The 17,953-nt window shown below is 51.3% G+C and overlaps 1 protein-coding gene across 1 annotated transcript in view; it reads right to left on the bottom strand.

Moving 5' to 3' along the window:
- Positions 1-6,675: 6,675 nt before the first annotated feature.
- LOC129337684 (tumor necrosis factor receptor superfamily member 16-like) overlaps positions 6,676-17,953 on the bottom strand; it is a 49,519-nt gene continuing 38,241 nt past the window's right edge. The window contains exons 4-6 of the mRNA XM_054991588.1: positions 17,400-17,622; positions 11,879-12,024; positions 6,676-8,425 (exon numbers count right to left, since the gene is read on the bottom strand). Of these exons, the coding sequence (XP_054847563.1) occupies positions 8,121-8,425; positions 11,879-12,024; positions 17,400-17,622 (674 nt within the window). The 3' untranslated portion in view covers positions 6,676-8,120. The remainder of the gene's footprint in view (positions 8,426-11,878; positions 12,025-17,399; positions 17,623-17,953) is intronic.

Raw genomic sequence — 17,953 nt, 5'->3', positions numbered from 1 at the left:
AGTGGGCATTAAGTTGTCCTGAAGGGTAGTATATAAATCAAACGTTGTTGTTGTTTTGTTTTAAATTGTTCTGTTAAAATGGCCTAACTAAAAATGTCATAGTATCATTTCTCCCCAATCTTAATCTTTGAGATTAGGGGAAAATTCTTTACAAATGTTGCAGAATCTATCTTGTGCCAAAAAGAGCTGCCATCTTGTGGATTTCCTCCGTAACATCCACCTGGATCCACAACTCACCCCAACAGACCACAACCTTTAAAAAATGGCTCCGGATGGATGCTGGTCAAATGTCATGGGTGTGTGTGTGTGTGTGTGGCTACAGATAGGAGGGGGCAATGTTAAGGCTGACAAAGCGAGCCGAGAAAAGGCTCCTCAAAGATACTCTTCCTATCTGACAAGATCCAGAGGAGTTAGCCCTGTTCGTCTGTAGTTGCAAAATAGTAAAGAGTCCAGTGGCACCTTTAAGACTAACCAACTTTATTGTAGCATAAGCTTTCGAGAGCCACAGCTCTCTTTGTCAGATGATGAAGAGAGTCGTGGTTCTCGAAAGCTGATGGTGCATCTGACGAAGAGAGCTGTGGTTCTCGAAAGCTTATGCTACAATAAAGTTGGTTAGTCTTAAAGGTGCCACTGGACTCTTTACTATCTGACAAAGTGAGCTTTGACTCATAAAAGCTTATACCCTGCAACATTTACTCAGATGTTGTAGTATTAAGTCTGTCATGTTTGTATCCCTCCCTTCCAACAGACAGCTCAGGCAACAATGTATCTGGTTCCCTCTCCTCCATTTTATCCTCACAACAACCCTGTGGAGGACTGTGACTGGCCCAAGCTCACCTGGATAGCTTCATGGTGGAGTGGGGAGTGGAACCTGGCTCTAACCACTACACCACACTGAGAGTGGCCAAAGGAAGAAGGGCGTACGTGTTCCATTACCAAGACTTGTGTGATGTATATGAGATCCCTCCACCCTGGTTTGTATAAAGGGGCTACTTGGGCAGCCTGGGGAGAGAGCAAGGGGGCAGGTACGTTTGTGAGCCTGGCAGAGGGATTCTGGACACACCCTTCGATTTGCCAGGCGCCATTCTTTGCCCAATCTCCTTTGCAGCAGGCACCACCTCTGGGCACTTCCCGTGACTGTTCAGCCTCTTCTCCCCTGGAATCTTTCTGTGCACGAACAGCCTCTCTGACTTTTCAGGATATTCCCTGGCATGATTCATGCAGCCTTTCTGCAAATGATTAAGTTGATCTGACTTCAGAGAATGGCTTCGGGATGCAGCCTCCTTTAAAAAAAAATGCAACATCTGTTGGACATCTGGGAAATGCTGGCAGGGGGTGATGTGACTGTCTCACACAAGAGGCCCTGGGCGGGCTTGGTCTGCCTGAGGAATGTCCGTGTCCCAAACCCTCTGGCCTTTAAGTCCTGGCTTATGACGTCCTTTTAAATCTACGCTGCCATCTGCAGAAGTGCAGAAAAATGTAGTGTCGGATGCAGGACTCAGATTTTTGAGCTGCTCGGTTTCGCTTTTTACATAAGTTCCTAGCCCTTGTGGTTGTGAACGTGTGCTTGAACGAAGTCAGGGCTAGACATGCAAGTCAAGTCAAACTGTAGGTTCCCTACAGCCGCACAACAGCTGCGGGGAATAGCTGTTCAAAAATAAAGGAGAGTCCAAACAGCCTCAGGGTGCCTCTGTGGGGGGAGGAAAGGCTCCTTGTCTCCCCTCTCGTGTTATTTTCCAAATAGTGAGCGGTGTGTGTGTGTGTGTGTGTCTTTTTTTGCTGCTCCACATGGAGTTTTCTGGTAGAGCAGTAAAAGCAGGGAAATGCCCCCACCCACTATTTTGACACGAAATGGCTTGTGGGAGGAGGCGGAAGCTCTTCTTCCCCCTGTGCTGGTGTTCTGAGGCCGTTTGGCCTCTCCTTTATTTTTTAAACAGCCATTCCCCACAGCTGCCGTGCTGCTGCAGGGAACCCGAGTTAGGTTTGGAGAACCCGGACCCAACTCTTTAAAAACCTGCACGTCTAGCTTGACCCTAAGTGGGGGTTATTACACAGGAGATGCTGGAAAAGCCGTGAGTGGATCGCCTCCACTTATAATAGGAATGTGTTGAAATGATCATCGTATTATTTTTAAAAAGAGTCGTGGCTTTGCTTGCAAAAAAGACAATCGGTATCTAATTTCCACTCCCTGCAAGAAGTGATAATGAACGACTTATTCGAGAAATGTCATAGCTGGCCTAGCAAAGAACAAGAAGTCACAAATTGTGTCTGTAACTGATTGAAGAGATTGGAAAGAAAACACCTTGAAAAACACCTGAAATGTAAGTGAACGACATTCTTCCCCTGTTCCAGAAGCTATTGAAGTCCCCAGTTTGCAGACCCCCAGTGGCCTATTGAGAGACCACCTGTGCATACTTTGTCATAGTTATGGAGTTCCTTCAGCATGCACTCAATTGCAACTCAACCATTGTTGTGCATGCCTCTGAAAGCTGCTCCAGAGTAGGTCAAGCCATTGTGCAAACGGGACATGCGAGCTGACTTGCAAAACGGGTACCTCAGACTCTGCACAATTCCCCTTCACCAGCATTCCCAACATGCCACATTGTGTTGTACATGGACAACACAGAGGCCATTTCCACACACGTTGAATAATGCACTTCCAATGCACTTTCGCAATCCTTTTGAGGTGGATTTTTTGTTCCACACATGGAAAATCAGTTTCAAATGTTCACTAAAGAGTATTGAAAGTGGATTATCCAACGTGTGTGGAAGCAGCCAATGAGTCGGTGGACGGATGAGACCCACGCCCCTTATATTGTGCCACTTGATGGGCCTCTGCTCAATTCTGCACCTTCCCAGCCAGCTGCCACCTTTTTTGTACACAGCTGCCGCTCCTCCTTTTTCTCTTGGTCCCCCGAGTCCGTCCAGTATCGACTGCTCCAGCGTCAGCTGTCCGTTTGGGGGCTTCTCACTGGCGCTGGGTCCACTGCCTGAGAGAAGCTTAAATATGCTGACCCCTAGTACCAGGCTTGATGGAGTGTGCACCACTGTGAATTTAGTCAGGCAAGTTCTTTGTTCCTTCCACGGCCAGTCCATTGGGCTGTTTTGTGGAGGTTAAAACCGTAATTCAGTAAAGACAGTGAATGCTGCCATTTGTCTGGGCCATGCGAAAATTCAGACACCCTGTCGGTTCAAATGGACCCACAGTCAGTAACATCCTGCTGGTAGCTGGCTGCCAGCTAGCAGCACCTGTATGTCGTCGGCCCCCTTTCTGCAGGTATTTAGCCTGGGAAGAGTCAGAAATATGAGCCCTTGGGTGAGAGCTTCTGAGAACCACAGTTCTCTTCGCAGGGCCGGTGCCAGGGTTTCTGGCACCCAAGGCAAGTTGCCCACTTGTGCTCCTCGCCCTGTGTGCATGCGCTTTGCGCATGCGCCGGCCCTGCGTGATGACGTCACTTGTGTCATCATCGCACAGAAGCGCACCCTCACCTGAGGCAGGCGGCAGTGGTGAAGGGGTAGGGAGGCGGCCCACTTCCCCGCTCCCTGCCACGCCACCTGGGCGCCTGGCTCGCCGAGAGCTGAGCCGAGGCAGGCAGCAGTGGTGAAGGGGTGGAGAGACGAGTAGGGACGCAGCCGGCTTCTGGGTCGGGGGTGGTGGTGGTGGTGGTTCGTCGGGGGCTGGCACAGCACCTCCTTCAGAGTTCAGTGCCCGAGGCAGCTGCCGGCACCACCTCAATGGATGTGCCGGGCCTGTTTCTTCGACAGGTGCATCTGACAAAGAGAGCAGTGATTCTCGAAAGCTGATATTGCATCTGAGGAAGAGAGCTGTGGTTCTCAAAAACTTATGCTACAATAAAGTTGCATCTGAGGAAGAGAGCTGTGGTTCTCAAAAGCTTATGCTACAATAAAGTTGCATCTGACGAAGAGAGCTGTGGTTCTCGAAAGCTTATGCTACAATAAAGTTGCATCTGACGAAGAGAGCTGTGGTTCTTGAAAGCTGACAGATGCATCTGACAAAGAGAGCTGTGGTTCTCGAAAGCTTATGCTACAATAAAGTTGGTTAGCCTTAAAGGTGCTACTGGACTCTTTCCTCCCACGCAAAGTGCCAAAGAGGCTGGCTCTCTGAGTTTGTTGATGAGATCATGTTTGGGGGTTACAAACCCATGTAGAGAACAGCCCGCATGAACCAGCCTGTACGTGGAAGGTGCTCTTAGCCATTTCAGCAGTATGGTCTCATGGAGGAATTCCTCAGAATGCAGAATATTCTCACAACAAAGCTAAGTCAGGGGTAACAATGCAAAGGCCTGAGTTTAAAAGAGAAGGTGTGCCAAGGGGACAACAGGGTGCAGGTTTCACATGTGAAAACTGAGGTCCAAGGCCTCATTACTCTGTGGCTGATCATTTTAAAAGAAAGGGCTGAAATGAAACGGAGCCTCTTTTGCAACTTGCCAAGCGAGGGGGCGGCTCAGACTGAACCGGAGACCCCTTCATTTCCAGCAGCTGCTGATGCTACTTCCAGGGAGGCCATCTTCCGCACGGTCCTTCCTCTGCTCTTGGCAAAGGCGTTCCCAGGAAGGAGGCGGAATCAGAGCGTCGCTGTGAGAGTGGTTGCTTCTTCTGAGGTTCTTTGTGGGAAAACTCCATGAATATTCAGGCTGGCCCTCAAGAGCTTTGGCCTTTGCAGCACCTCAAAACACATTGGGAGCAGACAATTTGCCACACACCATCAGGCGCACCCAACAGAACAGCCCGGAGTCTTTCACTCTCAAAATAAAATTATCTTTCAGGAGCTATGAAGACAAAACCCTGTGGTGTGAAGATACAGCCACCCACCCCCAGCGTAGGACCAGACAGGAATCCACTGCTCCTCTACAATCTCCCACCCCATGTGAGAGTCTCTTTCTCGGCCACAACAAAGGAGGTTTCTTAACCAAAATTGCTTTTAATGTTAAGTAGGAAAGTTACACCCTTTTTCTGTTAAGTAACACAGCAGATCTGGATAGAGCTATACAGAGAGCCAACATCAAATCAGCCAAAGAGAAGGGAAATGGCAAACTTAGTTACAGACAAAACACAATCCCAAAAATTTACCTGCCTTATAAAAGGATGCAAGAGGGGAAAAGAATATCACAAATTATAGCTTGGGGAAGTCAAACCAGGAGGCCACAAAAGCTTTCCATAAAAGTGAGAGCCAAACGAAAGAGGCACTTGTCAAGCTTGAGGTAGTCCTCCTGCATGTGGGGTAGGGTTACCAACTCCTGGTTGAGAAGCTCTTGGAGATCTGGAGATGCCTGGGGAGGGGGGAGTATGGGGAAGGAAGAGCTCAGCAGGATGTGCTGACCAAGTACACCCTCCAAAGCTGCTATTTTCTGCTAGAGGAGTTAGCCATGTAAGTCTGTAGTTGCAAAATAGTAGAGTCCAGTAGCACCTTTAAGACTCACCAAATTATTTGTAGCATAAGCTTTTGAGAACAGCGCTCTTTGTCAGATGCATCGTCAGCTTTCGAGGACCACAGTGCTCTTTGTCAGATGCATCGCCAGCTTTTGAGGACCACAGCACTCTTCGTCAGATCCATCAGCAGCTTTCAAGAACTGCTGACGATGCATCTGATGAAGAGAGCTGCGGTTCTCAAAAGCTTATGTTACAAATAAGTTGGTCAGTCTTAAAGGGGCTACTGGACTGTACTATTTTCTGCCAGGGGGCTAATCTGTCATTTAGAGCTCAGCTGTAATTCTCAGAGCTCTGCAGGCCCCACTAGGAGGTTTGAAAACCCTTGCGTGAGCTGCAGTTGAGGGTTCAGGTGACTGGCAGCCCCTCCATATTTAAAAAAGATCCTCACATCATCAAAAAGTATCACATCGAGGAAAGAAGTTTTTACCTTTGCCATCCCCCCGCCACGCTGCTTGTGCGTATTTTCTGAGTTGCTGAAGCATTCCGTTACGTGAGGACTGATGTGCCCGGATGTAGGGTGCCTGCCAGCGGGAGAACTGGGCCTCCAGGTGGCTTTCAGTCCCCGCCTTCCCCGTGAGCAACCGTGCATGAACACGTGTTCTGGCCTCCAAGGGAGAAGGGAACCTCGGAACCTCCCGTAGCTGTGTCTTACCAGGGATCTTGTTTGGTAATCAAGACACTTCAGGCCTGATTTCAACAGGGTGTTAGCCAAGCCAAAGCGCTTTCCCACGGGATTTTGCACAGCAGCAACTGGTCTGTCCCCTCCACAAAGCAGCCACATGGCATGCTAACTGCCTCGCAGCCCAGTTTCACTGAGAGGGAACGCTGGCGCAAAGTGCCATAGGAGTGCTTCGGCCTCTCCAGCACTTCAGAGTCGAGCTCTCAAGCAAAATGCTTCCCTGTCCTCTGAACCACCAAGACTCTCATTTGGATGAGCGAGAAAAAGTCCTCTTGACTTGGAGCAGGGGTTCCACATTCGCCAGGAGCTATGGAGGCTGCAAGTGCCTCCAAATAATGGCCTATGACCAGGGCTTTTTTTCTGGGAAAAGAGGTGGTGGAACTCATTGGGTTGCCCTCGGAGAAAATGGTCACATGGCTTGTGGCCCTGCCCCCCGATCTCCAGACAGAGGGGAGTTGAGATTGCCCTCTGCGCTGCTTGGCGGCGCAGAAGGCAATCTCAACTCCCCTCTGTCTGGCAATCAGGGGGCAGGGCCACCAGCCATGTGACCATTTTCAAGAGGTTCCAGAACTCCGTTCCCCCGCGTTCCTGCTGGAAAAAAGCCCTGCCTATGACACTGCAGAGGGACAGTGGGATTTATGGGCTGCAGGAAGACTGGGGGAAAAACCCTCTTGTGGCACCCTCAAGGGAAATGGCACAACTCAGATGAAGAGGGTTTTGGTTCTAGGACATCTGCCCAGCTCAATCTGTTGATTGGTAACGTGCCACGAGACTCCTTTGTATTTCTTCTATGAAGTATGCGCCCTGAAAGATCTAGAAGGCGAGACAGAGAGCAAGTTGATGGCGGCTCACATCTTTGGGGCTATAGACTATTTTGCCAGCAACCAAATTCTGCATTTTCCAGAAAGTTGGTACTTCCCCCCCCCCTTTAATCGAGAACTGCATATAGGAGGTTGGAATGACAGCTGACAGATGAACCCCTGTGCTGGGAGCACCCTCAAGCAGGAGTACAGTCACCTTCTGGGAAGATGTCCTGGGATGTCGCCTGCCTGTTTCCTTGAGCCGCTGGGTGAAGGATGGAGCTTGGGCCAGACTTGGCTCCTGAAAAGATCCCAAGCTGGGGCAACCAGACCAGAAGGCCATGTGCCTTCCAGTCCCTCTCCCCGTGAGACGGTGTGATGCAGTGGTCAGAGCGCTAGTATCTGCTGGGGGTGGAAGGTTCAAGTCCTCACCCACTGCTGAGAATGTGCAGGCATTCTCTTTACATCTCAGGGTGACTGTGAAAGTAAATTGGAGGCGGAAGACCCCTGGACATCGCTCTGAGCTTTCCTTGGAAGAAGAGCAGGATAAAGATGCACTGGGAGACAGATGACCTTGCCAGCCGTGACTGGAGAGCCCACCTACCCCGGCTGCTGAAAGGCCCCTCTGCAACGGTCCCGGAGCCCTGTCGGTTTGTGGTGCTTTTTTACTCCTCTTGGGCAGAAGAAATCATTTTTTTTGAGCTCTTAAATTAAAGATAAGATTTTCAGGATGCCCAATTTGCCTCTTGCTTCTGCCTGCCTGCAGACTCACTGCTCCCATGTGACACAGAGAAACCTTGCAAGCGAAAGGCCAACTAGCCCCGCTCTTTGTGACGGGAAAGGAATAAGCACGTGCCACCCTCCCTTCATCAGCCCCCCCCGCACTCCAGACCCCTCCCCCCAGTGCCATCCATCAGTGAGCAGTTGGGCTGTGCAATGAATGCCGGGTCACCTCTTCATTGTACCCACAGGTCCTCCATCCAGCAGGGGGAAGCACTCGTATGTCTCAGCACTGTCCGCTGTAATCGTCGTTTGTTCAAGTGTCCATATTATTTTTTTCATAACAAAAGTAACAAGAAGTCCTCCTCCCTGACTTTTTCCCTTTTGCGTCCCCCTTCCCCCCTTTTTAATAAAAAACAACCCCCAACCCCGCTACAGTCCACCAGTGGTGCAACGTGCAAGCAGGTCTGTCACACCACGGAGCTGACCTCGGCAGGGGAGTTCAAGTTCTCCACCACGTCCTCTCTCTCGATGGCCGCCAGGGCTGTGCACAGGGCCTCCGTGGTGGCCCCCTCCTTGGCTGACCAGTCAGAGAGCAGAGTGTGGGCGGGGGCTTCCCCCCTGCCGAAGGTAGCGATGGTTTCCTCCTCATAGCCCAGGTGGTTGGCCAGGCACCGCCAGTCTTTGCCGTGGTGGGGCGTTTCCAGCAGCTGCTCCACCTCTTCCTGCTTGTGAGGCGGGAGGTTTGCGTAGAGCCGCGGTTCAGCTTTGTGCGCTGTTTGGGGAAGGCAGAGAGAGGGGGAGTCAGTGAGTGCCCAGGCAGCCCTTCATGGGCTGTAATTGTGGAGGAAATGTGGAGGCCCCCCAGTGGATCAGGGCTGGCTCGATGTATTCGTCACCCTTGATATTTTGGGATCATAGAATCGTAGGGTTGGAAGGCCCTCCAGGGTCATCTAGTCCAGCCCCCTGCACAATGCAGGAAATTCACAACTACCCCACCCACCCCACCAACACACCCCCAGTGACCTCTGCTCCATGCCCAGAAGATGGCAAAACACTGTCAGGATCCTGAGCCAAACTGGCCTGGTGAAAATTGATTCCTGACCCCAATTTGGGAATTGGCATTACCCTGGGCATGAAAGAAGGGGCCACAAGAACTAAGCACTGATGGAAGAAAGGGGGAAAGGCGCCATTTCTAGCTGGGAAAACTCTCTGGAAAGGACCTGGTAATGGCTGCCACCACTCAGGGACCACCTGAGAACAGCTAGATTGACCCTCTAAGGAGGTGTTCTTGTAGTGTAGTACTAGACCAACAAAGAAACATCAGGATGCAAACATGGGAGAATAGCATATAGAAAAACTATGTAGTGTCAGTGCAGTCTGGCAGGTAGGGAAGAGATTTAAGAGAAAATATCCCAGTAATTTGTCATCTATTTCCACACCACTTGTGGCCAGGAGATAGCTTAGTCCTGAAGGGGCGCATCGGTGCAATCCTCTGTGGTATCTCCAAGGAGCTGCTTGGACACAGAATCTCTTCTCTACCAACAGTAAAGAGTCCAGTAGCACCTTTAAGACTAACCAACTTTATTGCAGCATAAGCTTTTGAGAAGCATAGCTCTCTTCCTCAGATGCAACTTTATTGTAGCATAAGCTTTCGAGAACCACAGCTCTCTTCGTCAGATGCAACTTTATTGTAGCATAAGCTTTCGAGGACCACAGCTCTCTTCCTCAGATGCAACTTTATTGTAGCATAAGCTTTTGAGAAGCACAGCTCTCTTCCTCAGATGCAACTTTATTGTAGCATAAGCTTTTGAGAAGCACAGCTCTCTTCGTCAGAGGCAACTTCATTGTAGCATAAGCTTTTGAGAAGCTTTTTCAAGAAGCTTATGCTACAATAAAGTTGGTTAGTCTTAAAGATGCTACTGGACTCTTTACTATTTTGCGACTACAGACTAACACGGCTAACCCCTCTGGATCTTCTCCACCCAGCTGACTTCATCAGGGTTCACCCTCCCCTTGGAGTTCTCATATCTTGGCTGTCTCCAGGAAGAGCCTCTTTCCTAGGCGTTTGATGGGCTTTTCTGTATACTTGACTTATTCCTGATTTTCTTAGCAGTTGATTCTCAAGCTCTGAAATCAGTCTGGGTACGTTTCTTCCTCATGTCTGGCCTCCCTTTGCATTTTTGCAGTTGTGGAGCCAGTTTATTTTTGTCTGCACATACCGTGAATAATCAGGATTTTAAGCAAGGGTGCTGTTGTCATTGGTGACATCATCAGTGATGTCACAGCACCCCCCTTTTAATTTTTTTGCATATGCTTTTAATGTTATAGTGATAAAAAGGACCTCCTGCTCTCTCCCAAAGACTCCAGCATTTTCTCTTTGCTGCCCCTAACGCCCGGGACTCCTTCCTAGAAAACAGTCCCATTGTCACCTTTTTTCCTTCAGCTCCTATCTAAAACTCTCACCTATTCAACCTGCGGCCCTGATCTCCCTGCACCCTTGCTCTGTCGCCTCTCCCCTTGTCTAAATATCATCTGCAACCTCCTTGGGGCAAGGGATGTTGTTCAGCTTATGCTCTTTGGGAAAATACAATGAGCAAATGGTGGTTATTACGCGGCTGGAACCCCTTGCAAACCTGCCTCTAGAAAGATCTTGGTGGTGGTGAAGGCAGAAGGAGATCTAAATTAAATGGCCACAACCTATAAAATGTTCAAGGGAGTGGAGACCATCCCTATAAGGAAAGCCTGAAAGGTTTGAAGGTTTTCAGTTTAGGGGGAGAAAGACGGTGAAGGGAAAGCCTAACCTTGTCCGATCTAGCAAACTAAGCAGGGTTGGCCTTGGTTAATAATTAAATGGGAGACTACCAAGGAAGACCAGGGTTGCTAGGCAGAGGCAGGCAACGGCAAACCACCTCTGTGAGTCTCTTGCCTTGAAAATCCCAGCAGGGGTCGCCGAAAGTCAGCCATGACTTGATGGCACTTTCAACCAACCAAAGGAGATATGATAGAGGTTTCTAAAGGTATGCATTTGGATAAGTGAGGAGAACTTTTCCTCTTGTTCCTTTAAAACTAGAGCTTGGCTCACCCAAGTAAGTCGATGAGCTATCGATTCAGGATAGATAAAAGAAAGCACTTCTTCCCCATATAATTAAGTCGCAGAACTCATTGCCACAAGATGTAGTGATGGCCACTAGTTTTAAAAAGAGGAGACAAATTCATGGGGGAAAGGTCCATCAATGGCTATGAGCCACTGTTTTGTCATCTTCTGGGCACGGAGCAGGGGTTGCTGGGGGTTTGTGGGTGAGGAGTTAGTTGTGAATTACCCACAATGTGCAGGGGGTTGGACTAGATGACCCTGGAGATCCCTTCCCATTCTATGATTCTAAACAGAACCTCTACGTTTAGACAGGGTACCTATGGATGCCTCTGAGACCTGTTTTTGTGTGGGTTTCTTTTGGCGACCACCGTGTGAAACAGTACTGGAGCAGAACCTCTGATCATTGCTCTGATCCATCGGAATTCTTCTTGAAGGCTGAAGATGGGAATGCAAAGCCTTGGACTGGAGGTCCAGCATTTGGGCAGGCCTATTGGCTACCCTAAAGAAGCTTCACTCTGTGGACTGGAAATTTTGCATAGATCGGCTTAATTTATTCTGCTTCTTCTCATCCCAGGGAGGAGCCAAGAGACATGGGAGGTGGAGTCACCACTTGCAAGTCCTGAGACCTTACTAATCGAACTTGGCAGCCACAAGGACTAGAGACTTGCTTTTTCCAAAGTGGTTTAAACGAGAACCTTGGGATAATGAATCCCATGGCCAGTTTTTGCCATGTAGCTGCGCACAGTTGCAAGATACACACTACTCTGTCCAGGGCTTTTTTTCTGGGAAAAGAGGTGGTGGAACTCAGTGGTAGAACTCAGGAGTGCACAATGACATCACTTTGAGTCAGCTGAAACAAGGGGGGAGTTTTTGAAAGTTTAAATCGCCCTTGGCGAAAATGGTTAGATTGCCCTCTGCGCCGCTGGAGCGCTGGAGCGGCGTGGAGGGCAATCTCAACTCCCCTCTGTCTGGAGATCAGGGGGCGGGGCCACCAGCCATGTGACCATTTTTAAGAGGTGCCGGAACTCCATTGCACCGCATTCCTGCTGAAAAAAAGCCCTGACCGTGGCCATGCTAACCTCTCGCAGTTGCCCTTAACATGGGGCACCTCTGCCCAGGCAAAGCCCTTACCCTTGTTGAGCGGGTGATGCTCCTGGAGGCTGTGAGTGTCGAGGAAGACCCCGCTGTCACTGTGAAGTTTCTCGCCTTCTGGGGAAGTTGCAAGCTCCCCAGCCCGAGCTTTGGCCAGCTGCTGCTTCTGCTTACATGTACTCCAACTGTTGAAAAGGGCACAGGGGAGACAGTTATTGTGGGAGCAATGGGTGGAGAGCTGAATCCAGGAACACCCCCATCCAGCAGCCTGCCCTGCCTTGCCCTCCCGCCAAACCTCAAATGCACACCCGTACAATGCAAGGATTCCAGTGTGTGTGTGTGGGGGGGGGGGTTGGATCCTGCAGGGGGTGATGAGCCCATCTGCACTTTAGCAAATGCCTTGGAAAGCAAAAAAAAAAAAGGGGGGGGAGGGGGAGCAAGAAGGAGCGCCTCTTTTCTCTGCAGGCTCTCAAAGGCTGGGATAATGAGGCCGCCTCGATTTCCTCCCCTGCTGGCATCTGAAGACAGATGGCTCTGAAATTCCAGCCACAGGGAGGAATGCCACAGCGGAGTGGGAAACAGCTGGGCCGGGGAGGGGGGGGCAAGGATGGAGTGGGGTGGGAGGGGGAGGAAGCCAAAAGGGTCTTCTGTGTCTCTGGAAAGAGATGATGGGGGAGGGAGGTAAAGAGCCGAGGAGGAGGAGGTCATATCGGTGCTGTTCAAATATATTTGCTTGCCTGAGCAAGCTGAGCTGAAGCATAAAGGGTAACCCCGAAGCCAAACGGTTCCCATGCATGGATTAAAATTTGATAGCACCACCAGAGGTTGGGGGGGGGGGAGTTTGTCCGATGCCTCTGAGCTCCCAGATCCAGGAGTTAGCCGTGTTAGTCTGTAGTAGCAAAATCAAAAAGAGTCCAGTAGCACCTTTAAGACTAACCAATGGACTCTTTTTGATTTTGTCTGAGCTCCCAGTCTGCCATCTCTACCCTAAAGAACCCTATCAGAAGCCTGAGGGGAGACTTGCAAGGACTTAAGAACCAGTTCACATATGCACCAACACCACTTTCTTTGTCCTCACATGATTATTTAACTGGTTTACACATTACTGGAGCAGATTTAGACTTCTCTAGTCTTCGTTACTGTACCCCTGATATCTGAGTGTTGGATGTGCGAATGGACTCCCTGGGAAAGCCCTGCAGTTGAGAGGATGTGAGGCAAAAGGTAGTCATGTATCTGCACACATGAGCCGCTGTTTGGTGTCACGGTCCTCACATGGATTTCTCGCAGCTGCGTGTGCAAACTGACTCCACTAATGAGTGTGGGGACATGGGATGATGGGACGATGGGCAGGTTCCAGTTGCGTGTGTAGGTTATGCGCTTGGCGCATGGCGCATGGGGTTGGACCTGGGAGGCCCACATTAGCTCATTGTGTTGTGCCCAGCACCGTTGAGTGGGACTCCTTCCCGAATGGTCAGCGCTGGCTACTTGCTGCCCCTGACTGCACTTCGCAATCCATGAGCTGAGCCCCAGGATCCATTCTGTGGGGCAATTCTTTGGACAGACTGTAAGAGATGCTTGGGAGATCTTGCTGTGCCACTGGGCGGGGTCCACGGGCGACGGTGCTAGCACTTTGGCCGACTTGGCAGCAAAATGCCCCCCAACCAAACCCAGACCTCCCCCTTAATCATTTTCATCAGCGAGTCCACAGTCTCCGATAAGGGAGCCCACCGTCTCCAGGCAAAATTGCAAGTGGGCTGGTCGTGGGGTGGGCTAGGCTGAGTGATGCAGGGCCCCCGGACAAATGTGCAGGATGGGGCCACAGAATAACTGCACACACCCAGGCTCAAGAAAGGGATGACCCCCATCCCAGGCAAGGTGGGTAGAGCCACTGAGCTGCTGCCTGAGCCCCAAAGGGGTCGCCGAGCCAGCGAACTGAGCACTGGGAGTGACCGCTGGAGCAAGGGGCGGGGCTACGGACAATTGCCCCTCCCAGCCCAGGACCCAGGGCAGCTGCAGATCTGGAGTTCTCTACCTTTTGTTGCTGTTCCCTTGATACCCGACTGCTCTGGGCTGGAAGCCAGGAACAAGCAGACCAAACACAGAAGCACTGCCAGTGCTTACGGCGCCGCTCATCTTGGACTCTTTCAGCTGCCATAACGGACCACGTGGCTCCTCACCCATTGCCCCCTTCTACACCGCTGCTTGTGGGTGAGACGATACCCACTGCTGCTGCTGGCTTGAAGCACTGCAAGAGATGCTCAGCTTGGCTGACTCCCGGGTGCTTGAACTTCCCAGCACAGCCTGACCCGTGTCCTCCTCGGGTCCAAATTTGCTGCAAAAGCCCACTTTGCATTGCGGCGACTATCTCATGGGGCTGGGAGCTGCCTTGGTTCTTGGGAGAGGAGTCCGCTATGGATGGGGCAGAAGGAGCCAGCTGCAGTCTCTCCGAGGGACAGGCCTTGGGATGGAAGTCCATCAGCCTCCAGCCTGCTTCGGCCCTCCTTTGAGATGGATTTATCCCACAGGTGCAGGATGACCAGGAGACAGAAATGGGCTGGAGGTGGACAGACCCCCACCTTAAGGCCTGGGCCTGAGAGGGGCTGCAACCCTGAGTAAAGGGGCCAACAAGTCATAGGGTCATAGGGTTGGAAGGGACCTCCAGGATCATCTAGTCCAACCCCATGCACAATGCAGGAAATTCACATCTACCTCTCCCCGCCATTGGCAGAACACCGTCAGGATCCCTAGCCAAACAGGGCTGGGGAAAATTGCTTCCTGACCCTAAGGTGGTGATTGGCATTACCCTGGGCATGTAAGAAGGGGCCACGAGAACTAAGCAGTGATGTAACCCTTCCTGCCCTCCCTCTCACGATCTGCCCAGGTTCACAGAATCAGCCTTGCTGTTAGAGGGCCATCTAGCCTCTGCTTAAAAACCTCCAAAGAAGGAGAGCCCACCACCTCCCGAGGAAGCCTGTTCCACTGAGGGACTGCTCTGTCCGGAAATTCTTTCTCATGTTTAGCCGAAAACTCTTTTGATTCAATTTCAGCCTGTTGGTTCTGGTCCGACCTTCTGGGGCAATGGGAAACAACGAAAACATGGCCAACTTGGGGCAACTCCCAATGGAGTTCTGAAGGCAAGCGACCCTGGATTCCCTTGGCAGCCTCCCATGAAAGTGCCAGCCAGGGCTGGCCCTGCTTAGCTGAGATCTGACCAGATCAGGCTCACCTGGAGCTCCACAGACCCTCATTCTCCTTAGCTGGCAAGATGGTGGCCGCTCCGAAGACAGCAGATGCGAGTGCAGGAAGAGAAAGGGTCTGGGCAGCTGTGGAGAAGCTTCCTCGCTCGGGGTCCCTCGGTGTGAGTGGAATATAAAGAGCGTACCCATGTGGAGGAAAGCCAGCATGGAGGGAAATAAATCCGTCCCAAAGGCAGGCACAATGAAGAGGCTTTGCTCTTTCCAATAGAACAGCAAGTGGCTGGGAATCCTTTCAGGCCAAAGCCCCATTAATCTCTGCCTCCCTCGCTGGCACAGAGAAGAGGCCGGTCTAATCTCGGCCTGTGGAGCCCGGAGGGAGGCTTAATCCTATTCAGGGACTGGGCCCAGCAGCGAGCCTGACACAGCGGGGGACGCGAGGGGACGGCATGGCCTTGCCCTGCCTCAAATAATGCCCCTGCTCTTGCTAAAAAGTGTCTGGTGTGTGTGCATTTTTCTACAGCTCCATTGACACCAGCTTCTGCACGCAGACCAACGTGCTTGGCTGAGGATAGGAGAAAGGAAGGCGGCTTTGCTGTTTCCTCACATGGTGGTGTGTGCGCGCAAGACAGATGTGCTAACACACACCCATGAAACGCTGCCCAGCCCTTGATCCACAAGGAGTTTTGTTAGACGGCGACTCTGAGGAGACAGAGGGGTTGAGACTCAAAAGAAGGGATCCGTGTGATTTTGCACGTGCCCTGAAGGATTTTGGGTAAACTGGACCACTGTATAGCCAGTCCCACTGCACATGTAACATTAGCACATCAGAGCAACGTCTGCCCGGACAGTGGTATGCACACATAGTGGCCAATGGCCCAGTTTACATACTGCACTGGGCACGTGCTAGGCCACTTGGGGAGAACGTTTGTCTCGCAAGCTCTGTCACTGATATCACGCTCAAATCGCTGCTATGGATACCTGCCTGCCTTTCTCACTTTTTATGTGCACCACTGCTGAGGTGACAGAAGACCTGTCTTCGGGGGAAGCGGCAGGTTTTCCTCCCAGTTTCTCAGACTTGCCTTGTCCCTGAGTGGGGTAGGTGGAGTTTTTGATTCAAGAGACATTTCTGACACACATTTCCTCCCATGAGAAGACAAGACTCTCTGGAAAAGTCAATGATGCTAGGAAAAGTGGACGGCAGTAGGAAAAGAGGAAGACCCAACAGGAGATGGCTTGACTCAAAAAAGGAAGCCACGTCCCCTCCAGATCTGAGCAACTCTGATAATGATAGGACATTTTGGAGGTCTTTCCTTCTTGGGTTGCTATAGGTCAGAAGCGACTTGATGGCACATTACACACAAGCAAACACACACACACCCTCCTAAGCTCACTGTACCCATCTTTGTGTATCCTTGTAACCCTGTAACCAACCCGGAAGTTATGTTAAGGGGTTGATTTCCCCAAGACTCTTCTGACTAGCTATCTGCTCAGAAGGACCACTTCAGTGCAACCGATGGGCTTCCTTATACCATGCACAGCAGAACTGCCAGGTCCCCTGACCCTCCCAGCAGGAGTGGGGAGAGGCCTGGCTCTTACCACCTCCTTCCTTTCTTCAGCTTCAACTCGTGCACACTGCGTGCATGCAGTCCCATGGCTGCACGGTGACGGCACTTCCAGTGACTGCGCTGTGCAGGCACAGGGGCGCGCATATGCTTCACAGCGGACCAACTGGGGCCTCAAATCAGCCTGCGGCAAAGCGCAGGAGTGCTCTCAGGGCATCAGTGACATCTGGGAGTGCGCCCGGGAGGTCCATTCCCATGCCTTCCTCCTCCACCGGCCAGGTAAGCGGAGACAAGGGGCGGAGGGTGAAAGAAGGGGATCCTCTGCCACCACCGGAGGAATGGGGTCCCTAATGTACAGGCCTGAGGGGGTGATTGTGATGGGATATGCCTCAGATCTTTCCCCCGGCCCTTTCCACCCCAGGTGTCTTACACACAAGGATTTTTTTTCAGCTGGAACGTGGTGGAACGGAGTTCCGGCACCTCTTGAAAATGGTCACATGGCTGGTGGCCCCGCGCCCTGATCTCCAGACAGAGGGGAGTTGAGATTGCCCTCCGCGCCGCTCCAGCAGTGGGGCCACTAGCCATGTGACCATTTTCGCCAAGGGCAATTTAAAATCTCCTCCCCCCATTCCAGCTGACTCAAAGTGATGTCATTGTGCAGTCCCAGGAACATGCGCACAGTCTGCGCATGCGCATGTGGTACCAGGGGCACCACCTCCCGCCAGGAGTTGCCCCGGGTGCTGGCAACCCACTGAGTTCCACCACCTCTTTTCCCAGAAAAAAAGCCCTGCTTACACGTACCACTTGAAAGCGACGTAGGCGAGGAGTCCGACCACCACAGCTGCTAGGATGGAGCAGTAGACTGGAATAATGTTCTTGCTTTGGTCCTCAGCCAAGGGAGGGACGAACTCTGAGGAGGAGGAATTGGGAGAAGGGCTGCCCTCTGAATCCAGAAGGGAAGATCTTTTGGGGAATTCCTTCCGAGAGTCTCCTTCAGTGCGCTTCAGGATCTGCAGCTCTTTATCTAGAGGCAAAAGCAAATGAGATCATTAACCAGGGAGGGGGATATGCTATTCGGCAAGTGCCGCAGATGCACAAGCTGCATTTATGGCATACAGGGGTTACCAACCGGTTTATGATAGCTGCAGAATTAAAAGTGGTGGTTAAAAAAGCGGGCCCATTGCCCCCAAACAGGGAAACGACTGAATTACACATCCTGTTTTTGTGCAGAAGGAGGAATTCGCTCATTTCTCTGGCCCGGGAGAAGCCTTCAGAATTTGCAAAAGGAACAAAGGACGAGACGGGCTGGTGGCTCACTTCCTTCCCTGCATGCTTGCGTGGAGCTTATTGAGCAG

Source organism: Eublepharis macularius, chromosome 11, assembly GCF_028583425.1.
Source record: "Eublepharis macularius isolate TG4126 chromosome 11, MPM_Emac_v1.0, whole genome shotgun sequence".
In the NCBI taxonomy this organism is placed as follows: domain Eukaryota; kingdom Metazoa; phylum Chordata; class Lepidosauria; order Squamata; family Eublepharidae; genus Eublepharis; species Eublepharis macularius.
This window is presented reverse-complemented; position numbering and strand designations above follow the sequence as displayed.